The sequence below is a fragment of the Erinaceus europaeus genome, chromosome 7, assembly GCF_950295315.1.
Source record: "Erinaceus europaeus chromosome 7, mEriEur2.1, whole genome shotgun sequence".
Taxonomy (NCBI): Eukaryota; Metazoa; Chordata; class Mammalia; order Eulipotyphla; family Erinaceidae; genus Erinaceus; species Erinaceus europaeus.
In genome coordinates this window covers 131,553,288-131,576,588 of record NC_080168.1, presented here as the reverse complement: position 1 = coordinate 131,576,588, position 23,301 = coordinate 131,553,288, and the positions used below count along the sequence as shown (strand labels likewise).

At 52.8% G+C, this 23,301-nt stretch overlaps 1 protein-coding gene across 17 annotated transcripts in view; it reads left to right on the top strand.

The window, feature by feature from the left end:
* The window catches only part of ANKS1B (ankyrin repeat and sterile alpha motif domain containing 1B), a 1,227,618-nt gene extending 1,211,790 nt beyond the window's left edge, over positions 1-15,828 (top strand). For 8 of the 17 annotated variants that reach the window (XM_060195606.1, XM_060195607.1, XM_060195608.1 and 5 more), the window contains 2 exons: positions 11,348-11,515; positions 14,116-15,828. In XM_060195606.1, the coding sequence (XP_060051589.1) occupies positions 11,348-11,515; positions 14,116-14,226 (279 nt within the window). In that variant the 3' untranslated portion in view covers positions 14,227-15,828. Of the gene's footprint in view, positions 1-11,347; positions 11,516-14,099 lie in introns of all 17 variants that reach the window. The other 9 variants (XM_060195613.1, XM_060195610.1, XM_060195605.1 and 6 more) reach the window with 3 other exon arrangements.
* Positions 15,829-23,301: the final 7,473 nt, after the last annotated feature.

The window sequence follows — 23,301 nt, the reverse complement described above, 5'->3', positions numbered from 1 at the left end:
TCGCTTCACAGGCGGTGAAGCAGATCTGCAGGTGTCTGTCTGTCTCTCCCCCTGTCTGTCTTCCCCTCCTGTCTCCATTTCTCTCTGTCCTATCCAACAACAAACAACATCAACAATGGCAATAATAATAGCCACAACGAGGCTACAACAAAAAGGGGGAAAAAAATAATAAAAAAATAAAATAAAATAATTTTTAAAACTCTATTTCAGGGAGCCCGCTGGTGGCTTACCTGGTTAAGCGCACATAGTACAAAGTGCAAGGACCCAGGTTCAAGCCCCCCCTCCTCACCTGTGGTTGGTGGGGCCACTTCAGGAGCAGTGAAGCAGGGCTGCAGGTGTCTGTCTCGTCTCTCCCCCTCTCCTCTCTGTCTCCCCTTCCTCTCTCCATTTCTCTTTGTCACTATGCAATAATAAACAAATAAAAACATTTTTTAAAAAAGGGGAGACCAGGTACTGGCGCACACATTGCAGCGCACGAGGACCCGGGTTCAAGCCCCCGGTCACCACCTGCAGGGGGGAAGTCACTTCACAAGCAGTGGAGCAGGTCTGCAGGTGTCTCTCTGTCTCTCTCCTCCTCTTTCGATTTCTCTCTGTCCTGTCCAGTAAAATGGAAAAAATGGCTTCCGGGAGCAGTGGATTTGTGGTGCTGGCACCGAGTCCCAGAGATAACCCTGGCAAAAATAATAATGATGATAATAATAATATTATAATATTGCCTCTTTCAGGGAGACGTGGGGGGATGCTATGGAAATGGCGTGTGATAGCGGCACGGCCAAGCCTCGCGGCCTTTAACATCTCGGGGGGGGGGGGGGGCAGGTCTGCACAGGTCAGCGATGCTGGTGGAAGCAGTTTGGTCTGGTGCCGGCCCCAGAAACTTGCCGCTGTTGTGAAGTGTTCGTGCTAAGAGTGAATTTCCATTTATTTGAGGAAACATCCTTCCTCTGACGGAGATGGGTTGGTGTTGTGGGAGGCACTCAGATTCCCGTCACACCAGCTGCCCCGGCGAAGACAAGCTGTGGGTGGGGTGTTACCCGAGCCCTGACTCCTGTTGTCAAATAGGCGTGGGGTTTCGGCGAATGTGTCCCAGACAGACAGCACAGCGAGTACCGACCCACCCCACCCGTGTGCAGATGTCAGAGGTGACGGCCTGGCCCGGTTTCGGCTGAGAGGTTTCCCAGAAGCGTATTCACGGTCCAGAGCTTCCCCACTTGTTTGGCGATACCAAAAGCCTTTCCTGCCTGAGGCTTCCAGGCTCCAGGTTCAACCTCCAGGACCATCATTAGCCAGAGCTGAGCAGGGGTCTGGGGGAAATAACAATAATAATAATGAGGCTGAGGAGACAGCACAGGTGTTTATGCAAAAAGGACTCTCCCTCATTCTCTCTCTCTCTCCGTGTCCCCCTTTTTTTCTCAATTTCTCTCTGTCCTATCCAATTTCAAAAAATGGCCTCCAGGAGCAGTGGATTCCAGTGCCAGCACCGAACCCCAGAGATAACCCTGGAGGCAAAAGAAAATGACATAAAATAGAATCCTAAGATGACGGGCAGAGCTTCTCACCGCGCCCCGTCACAGTTCTGTGCTCTTAACACATACATGCTTTTATCAAAGTCAAGACTGCTTGGGGTGTCTGTGTGTGTGTGTGTGTGTGTGTGTGTGTGTGTGTGTGTGTGTGTGTGTGTGTGTTTCCACAAGTTCATGTGTTTTTATTACCTGCTGGGTTGTTGGAAAGTCATGGTGCATTTTTGCACAGAAAAACACGTCCTATAGGGGCCGGGCGGTGGCGCACCTGGTTGAGCGCTCACATTACAGGGCACAAGGACCCAGGTTCAAGCCCCTATCCCCCACCTGCAGCGGGAAAGCTTCACGAGTGGTGAAGCGGGGCTGCAGGTGTCTCTCTGTCTCCCCTCCTCAATTTCTATCTATCTCTATCCAATAATAACTAAGTCAATAAGGCAGGGTAGCTAGCATAATGGTTCTGCAAAGACACCCTCAGGCCTGAGGCTCTGAAGTCCCAGGTTCAGTCTCCCACACCACCATAAGCCAGAGCTGAGCAGTTCTTCTTCCTCTAGCGTTTGCCCTTCTTCCGTAGCCAGTCCACAGCGTCAGGTTGAGCCTGATGTCAAGTTTCGAGACCTCCTTTGAATCTGTAGAGGTGGCAGTCGTTGACTATGTGGGTCATAGTCTGTCTGGAGCTGCAGGGGCAGTTCGGGTCGTCTCTGGCTCCCCAGCGATGGAACATAGCGGCGCACCGGCCATGGCCTGTTCGATAGCGATTGAGGAGCAGTGCTCTGGTAGAAATGAAATGAAATGAAGTGAATGAATAGAAAGAGGGAGGAAAGGAAAACACATCCTGTATAAATAACCCATGGCGGTGACCTGCAGTTTCCAGTGGAGGGGACGGGACACAGAGCTCCAGGGGCGGAAGCTGTACAGATTTACAGCCCTGCTGTCTCACCGTTCTGCAAATCAATATGGAATCACTAATAGAATCCATAAAAAGGAAAGCGCCTCCTGACTTTCCCAGAAGGCAGTACATCCCCATGAGCAGCACCGCCAAGCAGCACCTCTCACCTGGGCTTCACTAAGCGTCATGACCACCAGTCCTGCCATCTCATCCCAGTTACACCACTTTTATTCTTGTAGATTTTCCCTCAATACAGAGGAGCTTTTAAACTTGATGAAGCCCAATTTATTTATTCTTCAATTTCCTAGGCCCATGGAGTTGAGTCTCCAAAGTCATGTTAGATGTCAAGGTCCTGAAGTATTTCACCAGTGTTTCCTTTCTTCTTTGTGTTTTATAGTTTCAGGTCTAAGATTCGGTTCTTGAACCCATTTTAGGTTCATTTCGGTATGTGATGTTCTAGCTTTCCTTTTTTTTTTTGTAATGGCCACTAGGGTTAGCACTGTGTTAGAGAAGTTGTTCAGTTTCCTTGGAAAATGTCATTGGGGTTCTGACAGGGTTTGTGCCCAATCTGTAGATTGGCATTCTGGCCATCTTAACAGTAGCTATTCATCTGATCAATGAACATTTTTTTCTTTTTGTTTCCATTTCTTTTACCAGTATCCTATAGTTTTTACCATAAAGGCCTTTTGCCTCCTAAGATTGCCTCCAAGGTTTTTTTTATAATTTTTTTATATTTATTTATTCCCTTTTGTTGTCCTTGTTTTATTGTTGTAGTTATTATTGTTGTTGTCGTTGTTGGATAGGACAGAGAGAAATGGAGAGAGGAGGGGAAGACAGAGAGGAGGAGAGAAAGACAGACACCTGCAGACCTGCCTCACCGCCCGTGAAGCGACTCCCCTGCAGGTGGGGAGCCGGGGTTCGAACCGGAATCCTTACGCCGGTCCTTGTGCTTTGTGCCACCTGCGCTTAACCCGCTGCGCCACCGCCTGACTTCCTGCCTCTGAGGTTTTTTTATCTCCCTGGTTCAGGTGTAAATGGAGCTGCTTCCTTCATTTCTCATCCCTGACATGCCACTTGTACGTAGAAACGTCACAGCTTTGTGTGTGTTGGCCTTGCATCCTGCCGCCTTACTGGAACTACTGACAGTTCCTAGCAGCTTTGGGGGTCTTCAGGGTTTACTGTGTATGTGTCATGTCTGCGAATGGTGATAGATTTTGTTCTCCCTTTCTAGTTTGGATTCTGTTATTCTTTTTTTTTTTAGTTTTTATTATTACCTTTATTGGATAGACAGTCAGAAATTGAGAGGGAAGGGGGAGAGGGAGAGAGGCAGAGACACCTGCAGCCCTGCTTCACCACTTGTGAAGCCCCCAGTTCAAGCCCCCAGTCCCCCTGCAGGTGGGGACTGGGGGCTTGAACCCGGGTCCTTGCGCACTGTGACGTGTGCACTCAGCCAGGTGCGCCGCCACCCAGCCCCCAATTCTGCTAGTCTCTTTCTCGCCTGGTTGCGCTGGTAGAACTTCAGGACACGGCTGAACAGTGGTGGTGAAAGTGGGCATCCCCGTCTAGTCCGAGACTTTGAGAGGAAAGCGTTCGCGGTCCCCCACACTGTTACCTGGGTTGTTTTATTTTGTGGTTTGTTTATTTCTCCTTTTTTTTTGCTTGGTGCCGGCACTACAAATCCACTGCTCCTGGAGGCCATTTTTTCCATTTTATTGGACAGAACCAAGAGATGAGAGAGGGGAGATAGGGAGGAAGGGCGACACCTGCAGACCTGCTTCACCACTTGTGAAGCTTCTCCCCTGCAGGTGGGGAGCCGGGGCTCAAACCCGGTTCCTTGCACTTAGTACAGCGTGCGTGTAAGCAAGCGTACTGCCCCCCCGGCCCCCCCCCAGCCCCCACCATGGGTTTGTTCTGTGGCCTTTTGTCATGTTGAGGGATGTTTCTTCTGTCTCGAATTTAAGGGTCTTTCTCATAGCTGAGTGTTTCTTGGTGGTTTTGAGACCCAGAGCCTTGCTGAGCTCAGGCTTATGGTGGTGCCTCCAGGATTGAACCTGGGGCCTTGGGCCTTCCAGCCTCTTCTTCTGTGGTTGGTGTGTGTTTAATTCCTAAGAAACTCCCAGGCCGCTTACCAAAGTGGTTTTCTCGTTTTACATGCCCAGGCAGAGAGTATCAGCTCACGGCAGTCTTATCCTAGAATTCTCTCAAAGAATCGAGAGGTCCTGCATCCGTGGCCATCGCCTGTTGCTCCCAGGCACTGAGTAGAGCAGCTGCCGAGCACCCTGTGCTCCCTGGGCCCTCGGGTGCAAGGTTCTGAGGCAGCAGAACCACACCCGGACTCGCTTCATCAGTTCCAGTCACCAAAGGATGGAGGTGTTTTCGCTTTGTTTTTAATACCAGTGGAGAGTGTCACCAGCTGGGAGCAGGCCGGCCCACCCCGTGGACAGCGGCCTGTTGGGCTGCGCCACAGAGAAGAGAGAGAGGAGGTCTGGAGCAAGTGGGGTACACTAATCTTTATTATTGGATCAGAAGGGGGTGGTTCATGCCACATGGAGTCAGCCGAAAATGGCCGTCCCCGCTACCTCACCACCAGGCGAGAGAGAGAGAGAGAGAATGAACCAAGATTGAGGGGGGGAAAGTGGGAGAGCTTTTATTGGGCAACAACCAGGGGTGACGTGTCAGGACAGGATGGGTTGAAAAGGGCACTGTGAGAATATCGCAGGAAGTGGTAAAACCTGGGGGCATAGACTGCATCTGAATAATTCCTCAACATCAGCGGCCCACCCTGGCCTTGCCCCCTGTGCAGCCCCCACACACCCCACCCTTCCCAGATGGCCCAGCAGGTTCAGTCTCATCTGAAGCGTTTACGAGAACAAAGGGACACCAGGACTCCTTCCGTGGGAGGTTTCTGTCCAGGCTGATGGGTCTGAAGTGTGCAGATCGAGATCAGAGTTAGAGGAAGTGCAGACCAAGAGAAAATGTCAACATTGAATGTGGAGCGGACTTCTCCGCGGTTCTGAGCGCTGAGCCCTGCTCTCGTTTCCGAGCTTCTTGGGTCAAGGCAAAAAGGGACGTAGACAATAACGTAAGCTCCGCGTCTCTTTGTAAGGGTAGAACGAACTTCCCGGGAAGCAAAGCTCAAGTCCTTGAAGACTTTTGTTGCCGTCTGCACCCCCAGCATGCAAGGTGTGCTGATTGCAGGGAGTCCCCTGGGTCAGAGTACGGCCACCAGAACATGGCACCAAGCACTGCAGTCAGATCTGGGTTTGAAGGCTGACTCTACCCTTCCCAGCTGTGAGGATTTGGCCACGGACCTCACCCACCCCAAGCCCCTCGCTTGCTGGACCCTCAGCTTCTGTGAGCTGTAGGGTGACATGGTCCGCAGGCCTGAGCGGGGTCTGTGGCAACTGTGAGAGCAGACAGACTGGCTGGCGGGTGGTCTGAGTCAGTGCAGGGACCAGGCCTCGCTAATGTCCTGTGCTTCCCAGCCGTGCCGGGTTGAGGTTGGACAGCCCACCGGTGTGCAGAGAAGGTTATCGGGGTGCAAAGTGGGAGGAAGGCCTGGGGACCCTAAGATTCAGTGGGGCAGCAGCTAGAGACAGGGTTTGTGGCAGCCTGTGGGTGGTGTGACGCAGACGGTAGGCAGATCCTGTCACTAAAGTGGGAGAGGGGGCCTCCAGGAGCGGTGGATTCATGGTGCCGGCACCAAGCCCCAGCGATAACCCTGGAGGAAAAAAGAAACAAAAGACAATAATCAGTTATAGAAGTGACCCGCCTCTCCACACCGAGAAGTCGGGTACCGTTGTCAGACACCCGCCTGCCTGTCTTAGTCTGTCAGTGTGGCTACTTGGTAAAGCCACCATGGTCCCCTAAGCCGCCGACTCCTGTCTGCCTCGCGCTCTGCTCTAGGCCTGTGGTCGGCCTAACTAGGTCCCTGTGGCGGACCATGTAAATGTCCCTGTGTACACGCCACTGAACCTCATTTATTTATTTCCTCGTATCACCGCCGGGGTTAGCGCACTGCGAATCCAACTCTCCCAGCGGCCGTTTTTCTGTTTTTATTTTTTTCTTTTTCTTTCCCGTTTTTACTAGATAGGACAGAGAGAAATTGAGAGAAGATGGAGAGAAAGAGAGAGACACCTGCAGACCTGGTTGGCTGCTCGTGAAGCACCCGCTGCGGGTGGGGAGCGGGGGCTCGAACCTGGGTCCTCGTGCTTGGTACTAAATGCTCTTAACCGGATGTGCCACCGCGTGCCCCCACCCCTCCCCTGCCACTGGACCTTGATAAGCCAAAGCTTTTCTAGTCAGGAGTTTCCAGCACAGACAGTTCAGCAAATCAGTGCAGATTAAGTGCCTGACTCTTGTGGCTTCTCCTGGGGGACAGCCTGCCAATCTGTGAGGCCATTTTCCTTGCTTATCTTTTAATTTTTTTATTTACTAATTATTGGGTAGAGACAGAAATTGAGAGGGGAGAGGAAGAGAGACAGAGAGACACCTGCAGCCCCGCTTCACCACTCGTGGAGCTTCCCCCTCCCCCTGCAGGTGGGGGCCGGGGGCTCGAACCCAGATCCCTGTGCACCGTAGTGTGCGCTCAACCAGGTGCGCCACTGCCTGGCCCCTGTTGCCGTTTTTTTCTAGCAGTGTTGGTGTGGGATCTGGACACAGGATGTGGGAAGCCACCGGGGCCAGCCTCAGACTCAGGAGGTAGGTAGCTCAGGTCGGGCTGGGGGTAGGGGGTTCAAGCCCAGTGACGGTGGAGCAGTGCTGTGGTGTCTCTCCTCCTCTTTTAAAAATCAAGAATGGGAAACTGAGTCAGGCACAGCCCACCCCAGTGGTACAGCAAGGGTGCAGAGCCCCCACTCCACTGCCCAGGACGGGTAAGAAGGGGCGGGGGCTGGGGAGCCAGCACAGTGGTTCTGCGCATGACCTTCCTATGGGAGACCTTGACCGCCAGCAGCAGAGCTGAGCTGCGCCCGGGGAGGGAGAGGCAGGAGGGAGGGAGGGAGGGAGGGAGGGGCAGGAGGGAGGGAGGGAGGGAGGGAGGGGCAGGAGGGAGGGAGGGAGGGAGAGGCAGAAGGGAGGGAGGGAGAGGCAGGAGGGAGGGAGGGAGAGGCAGGAGGGAGGGAGGGAGAGGCAGGAGGGAGGGAGGGAGGGAGGGAGGGAGGGAGGGAGGGAGGGAGGGAGAGACAGGAGGGAGGGAGGGAGAGGCAGGAGGGAGGGAGGGAGAGGCAGGAGGGAGGGAGGGAGAGGCAGGAGGGAGGGAGGGAGAGGCAGGAGGGAGGGAGGGAGAGGCAGGAGGGAGGGAGGGAGGGAGGGAGGGAGGGAGAGACAGGAGGGAGGGAGGGAGAGGCAGGAGGGAGGGAGGGAGAGGCAGGAGGGAGGGAGGGAGAGGCAGGAGGGAGGGAGGGAGAGGCAGGAGGGAGGGAGGGAGAGGCAGGAGGGAGGGAGGGAGAGGCAGGAGGGAGGGAGGGAGAGGCAGGAGGGAGGGAGAGGCAGGAGGGAGGGAGGGAGAGGCAGGAGGGAGGGAGGGAGAGGCAGGAGGGAGGGAGGGAGAGGCAGGAGGGAGGGAGAGGCAGGAGGGAGGGAGGGAGAGGCAGGAAGGAGGGAGGGAGGGAGGGAGGGAGAGGCAGAAGGGAGGGAGGGAGGGAGGGAGAAGCAGAAGGGAGGGAGGGAGGGAGGGAGGGAGAGGCGGGCAGCCCTGGTGAGCAGCCGAGCCTGTCAGGCTGCGCTGATGCCCGTCGCTGAAAGGCTGCGGCCTCTGAGAGTGTGTGGTCAGGACCCGGCCGCTTCCTGAGGACGGCAGTCAAGGCCCGGCTGTCTCGGAGGGACTGACGGAGGGACGGAGGAGGGAAAGCTGCCTCACTTCTCAGGAGTAGAGGACCCAGACCCAGACCCAGACCCAGACCCAGACCCGCGGGGTGAGACGGGCCTGTGGGCGGCGGGCTGACCGGCTGGCTCACCGGCTGGCTCACTGCTCCCCGCTGCTGGGACCCGCATGACTAATGTCCCCGCCGCCTGAGGAGCTCACAGCCGTTTGAGGGGAAAGGCCCGGCGTGAGGAACGCGTCCGTGGAGCCCGTGGGCCGGTTCCCGGTTCTCAGCCACGCTGAGGCTGGGGGTCGGCTGCAGGCTGGAGGCGCCTTCCCTGCGGTGGGCACACGCGGTCCCCAGGCGCCAGGCCCAGGGTGCCACCCGCTCCCCACGACAGCCCGGGTCTCCTCTGTCTGACTGCGCCTCGCTCTCCTTTCAACCCAGGAACAGAAAACAGTCGGGACACCCCAGCCCCGCACGGCACACGGGCACCGCCTCCCTCCATACCCGGGACTAAAGGGCTCACGTGCCTGCGGTTCACACACACTCACACTCACATACTCACACACACACAATCACATACACACACACACACTCACACACAATCACACACACACTCACACTCACTAACACACACACTCACACACACTCACACACACTCACTCACACTCACACACATTCACACACACTCACACACACACACTGACACACACATACACACTTACACTCACATACTCACACACTCACATACACTCACACACACACACTCACACACATACACTCACACTCACACACACACTCACACACACAATCACACAGACACACACACTCACACTCACTAACACACTCACACACACACACTCACACACACATTCACACTCACACACACACACTCACACTCACTCACATACACACACACACGCACACATACACACACACACACATACTCACACTCACACACACAATCACACAGACACACACACACTCACACTCACTAACACACTCACACACACACTCACACACATTCACACTCACACACACACACTCACACTCACTCACATACACACACACACGCACACATACACACACACACATACTCACACTCACACACACACACTCACACACACTCACACATACACTCACACACACACTCATATACTCACACACACACTCACACACATACACACTCACACACACTCACTCACACACTCACATACTCACACACACACTCACACACACACACTCACACACACTCACACTCACTAACACACACACTCTCACTCACACACTCACACACACTCACACACACTCACACTCACACACACACACTCACACATACTCACACACACACTCACATACACACACATACACACTCACACTCACTCACACACTCACTCACATACTCACACACACTCACACATTCACACACACACTCACACACACACATTCACACACACACACACTCACACACACACACTCACACTCACATACTCACATACACACACAATCACATACACACACTCACACACAATCACACACACTCACACTAACACACACACTCACACTCACTCACACACTCACACACACTCACACTCACTCACATACACACACTCACACACACACTCACACACACACTCACACACACATACTCACACTCACACACACTCACACACACACTGACACACACTCACATACACACTTACACTCACATACTCACACACTCACATACACTCACACACACACTCACACTCACACTCACTAACACACTCACACACACACACACATTCACACTCACACACACACACTCACACTCACTCACATACACACACTCACACACACACGCACACATACACACACACTCACACACATACTCACACTCACACTCACACATACACTCACACACACACACTCATATACTCACAGACACACTCACACACATACACACTCACACACACTCACACTCACTCACACACTCACACTCACACACTCACACACACTCACTCACTAACACACACACTCACACTCACTCACACACTCACACTCACACTCACACACACACTCACACATACTCACACACACACTCACACACTCACATACTCACACACATACACACTCACACTCACACTCACTCACACACTCACTCACATACTCACACACACACTCACATTCACACACACTCACACACACTCACACACACACACACTCACACACACACTCACACTCACATACTCACATACACACACAATCACACACACACTCACACTCACTAACACACACACACTCACACACTCACACACACTCACACACACACACACACTCACACTCACATACTCACATACACACACAATCACACACACACTCACACTCACTAACACACACACTCACACACTCACACACACTCACTCACACTCACATACACACACTCACACACACACTCACAAACACACACACACACATACTCACACTCACACACACACTGACACACACTCACATACACACTTACACTCACATACTCACACACTCACATACACTCACACACACACACTCACACACATACACTCACACTCACACACACAATCACACACACTCACACACACAGTCACACAGACACTCACACTCACACTCACTAACACACTCACACACACACTCACACACACTCACACACACATTCACACTCACACACACACACTCACACACTCACACTCACTCACATACTCACACACACTCACACACACACGCACACATACACACACACTCACACACATACACTCACACACACTCACACATACACTCACACACACTCATATACTCACACACACACTCACACACATACACACTCACACACACTCACACTCACTCACACACTCACACTCACATACTCACACACACACTCACACACACACACACACACACACTCACTCACACACTCACACTCACTCATACACTCACACTCACATACTCACATACACACTCACACACACACACACACACACACTCACACACACACACACACTCACTCACACACTCACACTCACACACACACACTCACTCACACACACACAGGGATGCCAACTCCCCTGGCCGAGCGCCGGGTTTGCCGCCAGGGCTGCCGGGTGAGGCTTGCGTCTCTCTTGCAGAATCTAGCCTACGAGATCATCCTGACGCTGGGACAGGCCTTTGAAGTGGCTTACCAGCTGGCACTGCAGGCCCGCAAAGGGGGCCACTCCTCCACGCTCCCCGAGAGCTTTGAGAACAAGCCCTCCAAGCCCATCCCCAAGCCCCGCGTCAGCATCCGCAAGTCCGTGGTAAGTAGACACGGGGGTTCTGCAGGGCGGGGGGCGGGGGCACGCGGCTGTCTCCTGTCCTCGCCACCTGCTCCAGTCCGAGGGGCTCCCCATCTCTGCCCAGTGTCTGCACGAGCCTGGAGGAGCCTCTGCCCAAACCAGAGGCTCCCAAGAACTTGGGCGAATCTTTGTGAAAAATTAGTGCCAGAGAGAAAGAGAGAGAGGGAGGGAGAGAGAGGGAGAGGGAGCTCCCGGAAGAGTCGGAACCAGGAGCCTCGGGTGTGCAAGGCCTCTGCTCTGCCCCCCAGCTGTTTTCTCAGAGGCCCTGCGGTGGCCCGTTCCAGGAGGGCCAAGCAGGTTCAGTGCCACCTGCCCCTGGCCCCTGAGGAGGGAGACCCCGCCGTGCCAGGTCCTGCCTGTGAGCGGGAAGCTCTGCAGAGCCTGTCCTGCCTCCGGCCGCCCCTGCCCAGAGCAAAACCCAGAGCTGGAAACTCCCTGGCCAGCCGTCACCTGGCTCCAGCCCCAGCTGCCTGGCCACCCTCGGACCCTCGGCAGCAGCCCCCGTGCACTGCGCTCACCCCACCTGCCGCCGCCTCCTCCCAGAACCTCTGTCCTCCTGCCGGAGGAGAACGGAATCTGGCTCTGCCTCCAGCGTCATCTCTGGGGCTCTGTGCCGGCACGACCAGTCCCCTGCTCCTGGAGGACATTTTTTCCGCTTTATTGGACAGGACAGAGAGAAATGGAGAGAGGAGGGGAAGGCAGAGACGGGGAGAGAAAGACAGACACCTGCAGACCTGCTTCACCGCCTGTGAAGCGACTCCCCTGCAGGTGGGGAGCTGGGGGCTCGAACTCACACCGTTGCACGGATCCTTGCGCTTAGCACCATGTGCGCTTAATTGGTGCACCGTCACCCAGCCCCCTTTTCTTTTCTTACAACTTTGTCTTGTTAGGACAGAGAGAAATAGAGAGGGCAGGGAAGACAGAAAGAGAAAGAGAGACACCAGCAGCCCTGCTTCACCGCCCGTGAAGCTTTCCCCCTGCAGGTGGGGAGCTGGGGTCTTGAACCCAGGTCCTTGCACTTTGTACTACATGCACTTAACCAGATGCGCCTGGGCCCGGGCCCCAAGAATGGGGCTTTCTTCAGGGAGGCTTCTACTGCAACTGCGGTCACACCTGCTCCATCCCCAATCCCGTGGGCTCCTTTCCTTCCTCTTTGAGGATGTAGGGTGGGGTAGGGTGGGGTGGGTGGGGTAGGGTGGGGTAGGGTGGGGTGGGTGGCACTGCCCCGCCCCACCGCTTGTGAGGCTTCCTGGGGTGTGGCGACTAGGGCCCAAACCCCCGGCCCTTGTGTGCGGCCAAGTGTGAGCCCGACCGCCTGGCCTCTCCTGCCCCCCATGGAGGATCTGAGTCCGCAGACAGCAGGGCCGGGGCTGGACCCACGGCCGGCCGCGAGCTCTGAGGGGCTGAGCTCGTTCCCAAGCCTCCATCTTTCTCCAAGGGGATAAGCAGAGCTCAGCGACACCCACCGTGGCCTGGCTGGACTCACACGCCTAATCCCTCCCTCCTTCATGGCCATGTGGGGGCTTGTTCCATCCAGCCCATCTTGGCGTCTGCCCCATTCCCTGACCGCCCACTTCCGGGGCCTGCAGCTCCTGCCCCTGCAGCACCACACGGACGCCTTCAGCCTCCTCTTGCAGCTGGCTGACACGACTTGGTATTAGATGAGAGGATTTCCTCTCAGGAACAGCTCCCCTCCTGACCTCTTCCACTCTGAATAATAACCATCTGCCAGCCGCCAGCCAGCCGTTGCTCCCACCCCTGAGTCCCGCCTCCCCTTCCTCCTGCAGCAGCAGGCGACGGGCTGGGGGCCGGCTGCAGGCAGAGCAGGCAGGCGGCCTGGTGCAGACCCCCACCAAGTATTTAGAATAACAGAATTCAGAAGTAAGGCCCTAGGGGGCTGGGCGGTAAGCGGGTTAAGTGCAGGTGGCGCAAAGCACAAGGACCTGCGGAAGGATTCCGGTTCGAGCCCCCGGCTCCCCACCTGCAGGGGAGTCGCTTCACGGGCGGTGAAGCAGGTCTGCAGGTGTCTGTCTTTCTCTCCCCCTCTCTGTCTTTGCCCTCCTCTCTCCATTTCTCTCTGTCCTATCCTACAACGACAATAATAACAAGGACAAAGAAAGGGGAAAAATAGCCTCCAGGAGCAGTGGATTGGTAGTACAGGCAAAAAAAACGATAACCCTGGAGGTCAAAAAAAAAAGTCCACAGTGACGCACTTCAAAAGCAAAGAAGTGGGCAGTGGAGGCGCACCCAGCAGAGTGCACATATCAGGAGGCAGAATCAGGGCTCCAGCCCCTGGTCCCCACCTGCAGGGAGAAGCTTCACGAGCGGTGAAGCAGGGCTGCGGGTGTCTAGCGCCCCTCTCCCCTCTCGATTTCTGGCTGTCTCTATCCAGTAAGAAAGATAACTCAAGAAAAGACAAGCAGGCCAGGGAGGCCACTGCGGGTGCATTCCCGGCACCGCACGGCAGACAGACCCTGGCCCCAAGCCCGCGGGGGTGACGGGGCTGGCCTGCACCTCCATACAGAGACCATATGACCGGCATCAGCCTTTCTGTTCTAAAGCAGATCGACCCATCTGAGCAGAAGACTCTGGCCAACCTGCCATGGATTGTGGAGCCGGGCCAGGAAGCCAAGCGGAGCATCAACACCAAGTACGAGACCACCATCTTCTGACCCTCACCCACCCGTCCTCCTGTCCCCGTGGTGCCTTGCACGCCGAGCTGCCCGGAGCAGACTCCATTCCCACCGCCCGCCCTGGGGGGAGGCAGCCATGTGTGTGTGTGTGTGGCCTCGGCAAGGGCAACGGCCACGGCCACTCCCGGGAAGCCCTGTCTTCGCCAGACGTGCCAGCCGGCTTCCCTGCTGACTCTCCGGCCGCGCCCTGCTGGCCACACCCAAGGTATTTCTAAGGACTGTGCCCCCACACTGGCTGTGCTGTACCTGGGGGTCACCCCGCGATGACCAGGGGGCTGATGTGCCCAGGAGCAAGGAAATATGGGCAGCCTGGGAGGCAGGGCAGAACCACCCCATCACAAAATCATCGAAACCCCTGGCTGAGCATCACTGAACGCAAAAGGACAAAGAAAGCCCACAGTCGCCAGGAATCCTTGCTTCCCAGTTTCTATTCTTGTGGATTTTGTTAATGTGATCAGCTGTGTTGGACAGATAAAACCTTTACATCTACAGAGCGATGCCAACTTTCAGAATGACTTAAGACAGGAATGTATCATGCACAGAATAATGCATCTTGTTTTCAGTATTTCTCTGAGCAATGTTCCATTCGTGCATCAATAAGAGAAGTAGGCTAGTCATGAGGGGAGTTTCTGATCTCATTGCAGGAACCAGACCTCCACCGAGGGCCAGAGGAGACAGAGCCTGCACCCCACAGCAGGGCGGTTTTTAAAGCTTCAGTGTTTTCAAGGACAGACTGAAAAAAAACAGAATACAACTAGGGCTTCTGCTGTCAGATTCCTGTCATGAAAACCTTGTTTGAGAAAGATGTTGATAAAATTCTATTGCAAAAATCTCTTTTTTTTAGAAAAAGTAAATACAAAAGCAAACAAACAAAAAAGAAATTCCAAAGTAATAAAACTTTTCTTCAGACAAAACTAACTAAACAAACACGTTTGCTTACTGTTTGATTAAATGAGATTTACTTACGTTTCTTTAAGGCATTTTAATTTTAATTTTTTAATGTCTCTGTGGAGTATTTGTATGATACCATAATATATATTCATGTAGAATCAAATTGTATAAACAGTGCCAATATCATTATAGAAAAAAATAACATTTTAATGTATATTCTAACAGATCATATTGTGACTCGTTTTGAAGTTCATTATAGCGATATTGATAAACTGTGGGGCTGTCTTAATGTTCTTTTTTTAATTAACCAGTATTACTTTCAACCTGGCTGAGACTCTTGTGACTCTCACCAGTTGGTGAGTTGTGAAGAAGGTAGCTGACTGTAAGCAAATGTACCTGGATCTCATGAAGTGCTGGGGACTGACGCTTATTAAATCACGTGGCCTGCAAGGTCCTTGTACAATCTGCCTGGTCACTGCCGACCTGTGGCGTGAGCGGGACAGGCAGACAAAGGGAACGTTCAGGAGGCAACGTCAGCGGCGGCTTTGCTGAACCAGAAACGTGTGAATGAATATGCCTGGGCTTCCAGTTAAAAGTTTTGTAATTTTGTCATTATTTATATCCTATATATATATATATATATATTTAAAAAAAAAAAAGCACACGAAATAAATGGGAGATTGTACAGCCGCTGGCGCCGACGCTTTTCTGTGAGCGAGGCTCCCTCCCCTCCTCTCAGGACAGCCTGTCTCCACCTCCAGGCTCCGCAGCTTCCCACTGGCAAACCCAGGACAGCTGCCCCTTGGCAAGTCCCGTGGGGAAGACAGACCTGCTTTGAGAGCCCAACCCTCAGCCCCAAGTCCCCAAGGGCTTTTTTTATTCTTTCTCCTTTTTAAATATGAAAGTGGGCTGTCAAGAGAAACTGCAGAAACCCTGACTGCTGAGGAGAAGGGCCACCAGCCCGGCTCACTGTCCTAGCGTACAGACAGACGGCAGGAAGTCAGGAAGACGGACTTCGCGTTGGCCTCGCTCAGCCAACACCCAAAGCCGGCAACCGAGGGCGCAGGCAGGGTGCATGTGCACTCACACACAGACACACACACACACACACACACACACACACACACACACACACACACACGTGCACTGGGACCCAGGTTCAAGTCCTGCTCCCCACCTCTAGGGGCCAAGTTTCATGAGTGGTGAGGCAGGTCTGCAGGTCTCTCTCTCTCTCTCTGTCTCTCTCTCTCTCTGAGGCAGGTCTGCAAGTCTATCTCTCTCTCCTCTCTGTTTCTCTCTGAGGCAGGTCTTCAAGTGTCTCTCTCTCTCTGAGGCAGGTCTGCAAGTGTCTCTCTCTCTCTCTCTCTCTCTCTCTGAGGCAGGTTTCTGTGTGTCCTATCACATAAAATAGAAAAAAAGGGAAAAATGGCCTCCAGGAGCAGTGGATTCATAGTGCCAGCAGCAAGCCCCAGTGATAAGCCTGGAGGCAATTTTTAAAAACTCTGTGAAGGGTGGAGGTAGTTAGCATAATGGTTATGCAAAGAAACACTCAAGCCTGAGGCTCCAAAGTCTCAGGTTCAACCCCCACCTGCTGCAGCCGCCACCAGAAGCCTGAGCTGGGCAGTGCTCTGCTTTAAAAAAAAATAGTCTGTTAACTTGCCTAGTTTTATTTCGCTGGTTTCCTCAGAAGGGGAGATCTTACCCCAGGCCTCTTAGCAGCAGCTGCCGGCTCTAGGCCACACCTGTGTGTGGTGCCAGCTGAGGTGCTGGTGGTCCTTGCTCTGGAGGAGCAGGAGGAGGGTCCCACCTGCTCGCCTCTCCCCGCCCCCCCCCCACGCCGTCACACTGGACTTCGGGCTCTCGGCGTCTGAGGGTTGGGGGACATCCTGTAACACTCATCCGTGCTCTCCTCTCCCAGCTCTAGGTGGGATCATCACACTCACACCAAGGACTCCAGGCCACATCCTGCGGCTGGGGGCATCTCCCCAGAGACAAGCGACAACCTCAGGGTGCTCGACATCCAGAGAGCGGACACCAGGGCCGGGCGGGGGCGCCCGGTTAAGCTCGCCCAGCACTAAGTGCCAGGACCAGCGCAAGGGCCCCGGTTCAAGCCCCCAGCTTCCTACCTACAGGGGGACACTTCATACGCGGCAAAGCAGGTCTGCAGGTGTCTATCTCCTTCCTCTCTCAATTTCTCTTTGACTTGTGCAATAAAATGGGGGGAGGGCCTCCTGTGAGCAATGGATTCACAGTGCTGGCCCTGAGCCCCAGGTAAGGAAAGAGAGAGAGAGCTGACACCAGTGTGAGACCGGGGCACTCAGGGCAGACTTCCTGGAGGAGGGTGCATGCTGTGTATGGTGGTGCCTCAGCCAGGCTAGTGTGGCCAGGAGGTCGGCACTCCTCAGCTCCCACCAGGCAGCCAGCACGCTGGGTGGGGGGGACTGAAGAGTCTGACAGACAGGGCTGGGCGGTGGCGCACTGGGTTAGGCGCACGCGGTGCTACGAACAAGGACCTGGGCTCAAGTCCCCAGTCTCCCTGGGCATGTTTCATGAGCAGTGAAACAGCTCTGCAGATGTCTCCCCCTCTTCCCTCTCAATTTCCCTACAATGTAAAAAAAAATAGGGGAAAAAAAAGCTGCTAAAACTTTGTTCTTTCTCTCCTGAGTGAGTGTCCCAGAAAATAAAGCTCGGACAGCCGTGAGCACGAGGGCAGAACCAGCCCCTAACCGCTCCAGCCCGCGTCCCCTCACCCACGCGGGTCCCAGCCCCACGGGGTCAGCCGCCAGCCGCCAGCAGCACACGGCTTCTCAACAGTGCCCACAAGGCCGAACTCTCTCCCTCCTCCCTCCTCCTCTCCTCTCCTCCTCTTCTCCCCCTTTTACTGCATTTATTTACAGCCAGAAATTGAGCGGAAAGGGGAGACAGAGAGGGAGAAAGACAGAGAGACACCTGCATCCCTGCTTCACCACTCGTGAAGCTCTCCCCTGTTGTAGAGCCAGATGTTGTAGTGCGCAGGCCGCAGAGAAGAGAGAGAGAGGGTCCAGAGCGAAGAGGAAACACAAATCTTTATTCGCGCTGGCACCTCAGAGTTGGGTGTTAGAGAAGCAGGTTGGGCCACGTGGAGGTAGTGAAAATGGCTGCCTCACGCAGTAACCTTTCCTGCGTCTGAACACCGGAGTGGAGCTCCGGCAAGAGAGCGAGGTGCGGAAAATGAAGGGCTTTTATAGGAGCAGCTTTCACGAGAATGGGAAGGGGGAGGAGTAACCATAGCACTCCAGGATAGGATGATAACTCTCGTGAGAATGGGAGGGGGGAGGAGTAACCATAGCACTCCAGGATAGGATGATAACTCTCGTGAGAATGGGAGGGGGGAGGAGTAACCAGAGCACTCCAGGATAGGATGATAACTCTCGTGAGAATGGGAGTGGGGAGGAGTAACCAGAGCACTCCAGATATCGCAGGGATATAGACAATGTCCTGAGTGCACAACATGGCTGAACAGGCACTCCGAGAATGTCCCAACTCTCCAGGGAACTAGCAGTAGCCTGAGGGGACAACATGGCAGATGTGACTGCATCAGCACAATTTCCCAGCATCTCCCCCTTTCCTTTTATCTAATGCCCAGGGCAACAGTGTGTAAAGTCTATGAACTACTCAGAGTCAGTCTATGAAAAACCAGCAATGTGAAGGGAAGGAAGCTGCTGTAAAATTGTCTAAAGTGTCCAAAGGGTATACCAGCAAGTCCGATAGAAGTCTCAGTCCAAAGCAGGCGACTAGGGGGAGAAATGGCAGGGGATGAAATGCTGCATGAGGAAGGTCAGCCTCTGGAATTCCGCTTTTCTGTAGATTGTGAGCTGGAACCGCCAAAACGTGACAGGTCAAAGCAAAAGCAGGAAAGGCAGACAGGCAGTAAAAAAGTTCTGTCCTTGGAGTCTGCGAATCAGATTCTTCAGATCGCGTCAGGTGACATCTAGGGTTTCGGGGGGTGTGCCACTGTAGTCGTGCCATCTAGTGGGTGATGTCAGGGTGTGCAGGGGTCCATATGTTTTTTTTTCTGGGATTCCTGTGGAAGAAACACAAACAATCTGCTTCTCGTGGTTAGCAGGGCATCTGATTTGAATGCTTTATAGAAAAAGAGGTTTGGTGCCTTGACCAACTGAGTATTGGGGGATGTATCTTTCCTATTCATTTATGATTATATTTTATATTATTTGTCATGGTAGCCAGCCGTTTATCTGGAAGGTCCTGGGTGATTCATGGGGAAAAAGACCTTATCTTTTAACAAAGACTCTAAGGTGTAGGGAAGCGGGAACTATCTTATCCCTTTTTTTTTTTTTCATATCTTGCCTTTGTTGCCCTAGTTGTTCTTGTTGTAGTTATATTGTTGTTATTGCTGATATTGTGGTTGTTGGATAGAACAGAGAGAAATGGAGAGAGGAGGGAAAGACAGAGGGAGAGAAAGATACCTGCAGACCTGCTTCACCACCTGTGAAGCGATTCCCCTGCAGGTGAGGAGCCGGGGGCTCAAACTGGGATCCTCAAGCCAGTTCTTGCACTTAGCGCCACCTGCGCTAAACCCGCTGCGCCACCGCCCGATTCCCAGGAACTATCTTTTAACATAAACTCTATGGCCATGCCAATAGCAACCTTGGGGGCACATGTGGCTCCCCACATGTCCCCGTCTTATATCATGTTTTGATGTTTGGCGGACTTTGTTTTGTGGCAGGGTGGACTGTGCCTGTCTTAGGTTGGGGATCAGCCTTCCGTCTTACCCGTCATTGGAACACCTGGTCGTTTTTGCCCAGTAGTACCAGATACCCTGTCTTAGGTTGACTGGATAGCGCTAGTTTCCTCTTACCCGTCATTGGCTAGCCAGCCCTCTACATGGTGGACATTCTGATGGAGGGGGGCAAATCCTCCACAGCAACTCAATATTCTGCCAAGTCTAGCCTATGATAATGAGTTTGTATAGGTTGCATCTTTATGGTGTCAATCTGTTGCTGCAAAAGGCCATGAGCTTGTTAAGAATTATAGGACTGTGGTCCGGGAGGTGGTGCAGTGACTAAAGCCTTGGACTCTTAAGCATGAGGTCCTGAGTTCGATCCCTGGCAGCACATGTACCAGAGTGAGTCTGGTTCTTTCTCTCTCATTAATAAATAAATTAAAAATGTTGAAAAAAAAGAATTATAGGACCTATTGTGAGCAGAAGAAGTAAAACAAGCTAGGGCCCCACAACTAAGGGTAGACAGGTAAGGAAGGGGGAATGTATCCATTGATATGAAGAGGTAGGATCATATCTCAAGTCTAAGGGAAGCAGTCAGTAGATGTGATGTCCAGGGGAACAGCCATTTGTCTTTGGGGGTAGTAAAGGATGTCCGTGGCATGGGTGATGTTATAAAGGGAAACATCTTTAAATTGTTGGCTGACAAAGGCATGGCTTATGGTGGCAAGACAAGATACACCAGTTAAGTTTACAAGAATATGTGAATGTTGCTAATTCACATAGGTTGGATATGGAGGAACTTCTTACAGTTTAATACCTTACCATATGAACAGATGATTCCTCATATGAAGGCTTGATAGCTGTAATCACTTACTTGTGAAAAACAATAAAACTTGTAACAAGTTAGAGGTTTACTATAATTGACTTTGGACTATAAGCAGACTCAGGTTACTTAGAGAGTTAATGCATGTTAGTAATAATGGTTTTAACATTTAGAGTACTTCTGAGCAGATGGGTCATACAAAAATTTTTGGTCATTCAGCACACTCACAAAATACAACTGGCCAGTCATAACATAAGACATTCAGGGGAGGGGTAGGAGAGAGGGCTCTGTGAGCCAACTTTTGTAGGTTCTGCCATGTCATATTATGGATCCTGGGATGTATCCTGCATCTAGTCCTCTTGTGTTTCTTGTTCTTCAGGGATAACAGTGCCATCATGAGGGTATTGTCGGACAAGGCGGGCAGGAACCCAGACAGGTTTAGAGTAATTATGAGGGAAAATGCATGCAAAACCTCTTCCCATGGTCAATAGAGGGTCAGGCCCTTTCCAAATTTTATCAAGTGGGTCTTTCCATTTGACTTTAATAGATGGGAGAATAGATGGTGTTTGCCAGTGAAGAATAATAGGAGGTAAGTCCGAGTTATTGTAAATATTAAAGAGATTTAACGTAGTTAAGGCTTTTGCTAGCTGGATATTGGGGGGATACATTCCTCCTTTATCTTTATTCAATTGAGCCTTAAGGGTTTGATGGGCCCTCTCGACAATGCTTTGTCCCTGTGGATTATAGGGAATGCCTGTGGTATGAGTAATGTTCCAGAGGGAACAAAAATCTTTAAATTGTTTGCTGGTAAACGCTGGTCCACGGTCGGTTTTCACTTGAAGAGGTAAGCCCATCACAGCAAAACAGGAGAGCATGTGGCTTATAAGCTTTTTAGAGCTTTCTCCTGTCTGAGCTGTTGCCCACATAAATTTAGAAAAGGTATCAATTGAGACAAACACATTTTTGTTTGCCAAAGTTTGGTACGCGGGTGACATCAATTTGCCAAATAGCATTAGCTTTTAAGCCTCAGGGGTTAACACCAAGAGTCTGAATAGCAGGTGTTTTTATGAGACTTGCACAGGAAGAGCATGTAGCTAGGATATGTTTTAATTGTGGTAACAGAGCATCAGGAAATCGAGCTCAAAGGCCTTTAAGATTAACGTGGGTCAGAGAATGGAAATCAGCAGGGTCAGAGACAGAGACTAGGAGAGCTCCTGTGGAGGCAAGGCGGTCAACTGCAGCAATTTTGCCTCATGAAGCTTCACAGGTCAAGACCAAGCTAAGACAAGAAAGAGGCCAGGGCTGGTGACAGACTCCTTAAGTCAACAGTCAGGAGGGGAGTCAGGAGGGAGGCCAGCAGGCGCAGAGCACAGGTGTCCATGGCTCCAACTGCACCTGGGGTGATGCCAGACTCTCTGGGTGCACAGAGCACAGACTCCAGGGCCTGCAGCCTAGGAGGGTGGAGACGCACCTGGCAACGCTGCCCCAGGACCTGCTGGAGGAAGAGAGGCAGGGTGTGTGCTGGGAAATTGTGCAGATGCAGTCACATCTGCCATGTTGTCCCCTCAGGCTAGTGCCAGTTCCCGCGAGAGTTGGGACATTCTCGGAGTGCCCTTCCCAACTCCTGTCCCGGCCCGTCACTCCCGGTTGTTGCCCTTTAAAGCCCTTCTTCTTCTGCCCCTCACTCTCTTGCCCGCTTTTCACTTCAATGATTAGACGCAGGGAAGGTTGCTGCGCGAGGCGGCCATTTTGCTAGCTCCACGTGGCCCGAACCACTGCGCTCTCACCCAACTCTGAGGTGCCCGCGCGAATAAAGGATTGTGTTCCCTCTCCGCTCCGGATCTCCTCTCTTTCTCTCTCCTCCACGTCGCAGCACGACAGGTGGGAGCAGAGAAAGCCACCCAAGCAACAGAACACACACTGGGTCTAATTTTTTTTTAATTTTTTTCCTTTTTTCTTTTTTTTTTTCCAGAGCACTGTTCAGCTCTGGCTTATGATGGTGCTGGGGATTGAACCTGAGACTTTGGAGCCTCAGGCATGAGTACAACCATTACGCTATCTATCCCAGGTCTGATTTTAAATGGAAATGGCATTTAGACCATGGAGGCCAGAAGCAACCAGTCTTGTCAGTATATAAGATACAGTCATTTATAAATAGCATTAAATGACATAAATCATGGTGAGGTCTTGTATGGCACAGTAAGTCGTAACCGTGGGATTTTCCAAGTAAACCAAGTTTCCAAATAACTTGCTTATTGTAATTGTCATCTATTTCCTTCTTAAACTCTAAGACAGCAAGGAACCTTCCCCATTCTCTATAAACCCGCATTTCTCCCAGGCCTGGGGCCTCTGGGGCTTTGCTCACCTCCCTTCATGCTTGTCCTGGTCCACACCTGTGACACTGCATATGCAGAGCTCAGCCATCAGTGCAGCCAGTGCCACCTTGACGTGTCTCACTTCAGACTGTGTCCAGACACGCCAGGCGTGATTGTCAACCCTTCAGCTCCAGTACTCAGCCACCAAGCTGCAGATGCTGCCATGACGCCACCCTGACTTCCCTGGGCAGACGCCCTCACCCGTGTGTCCTGGAGCCTCCCCTCCCCAGAGCCCTGCCCCA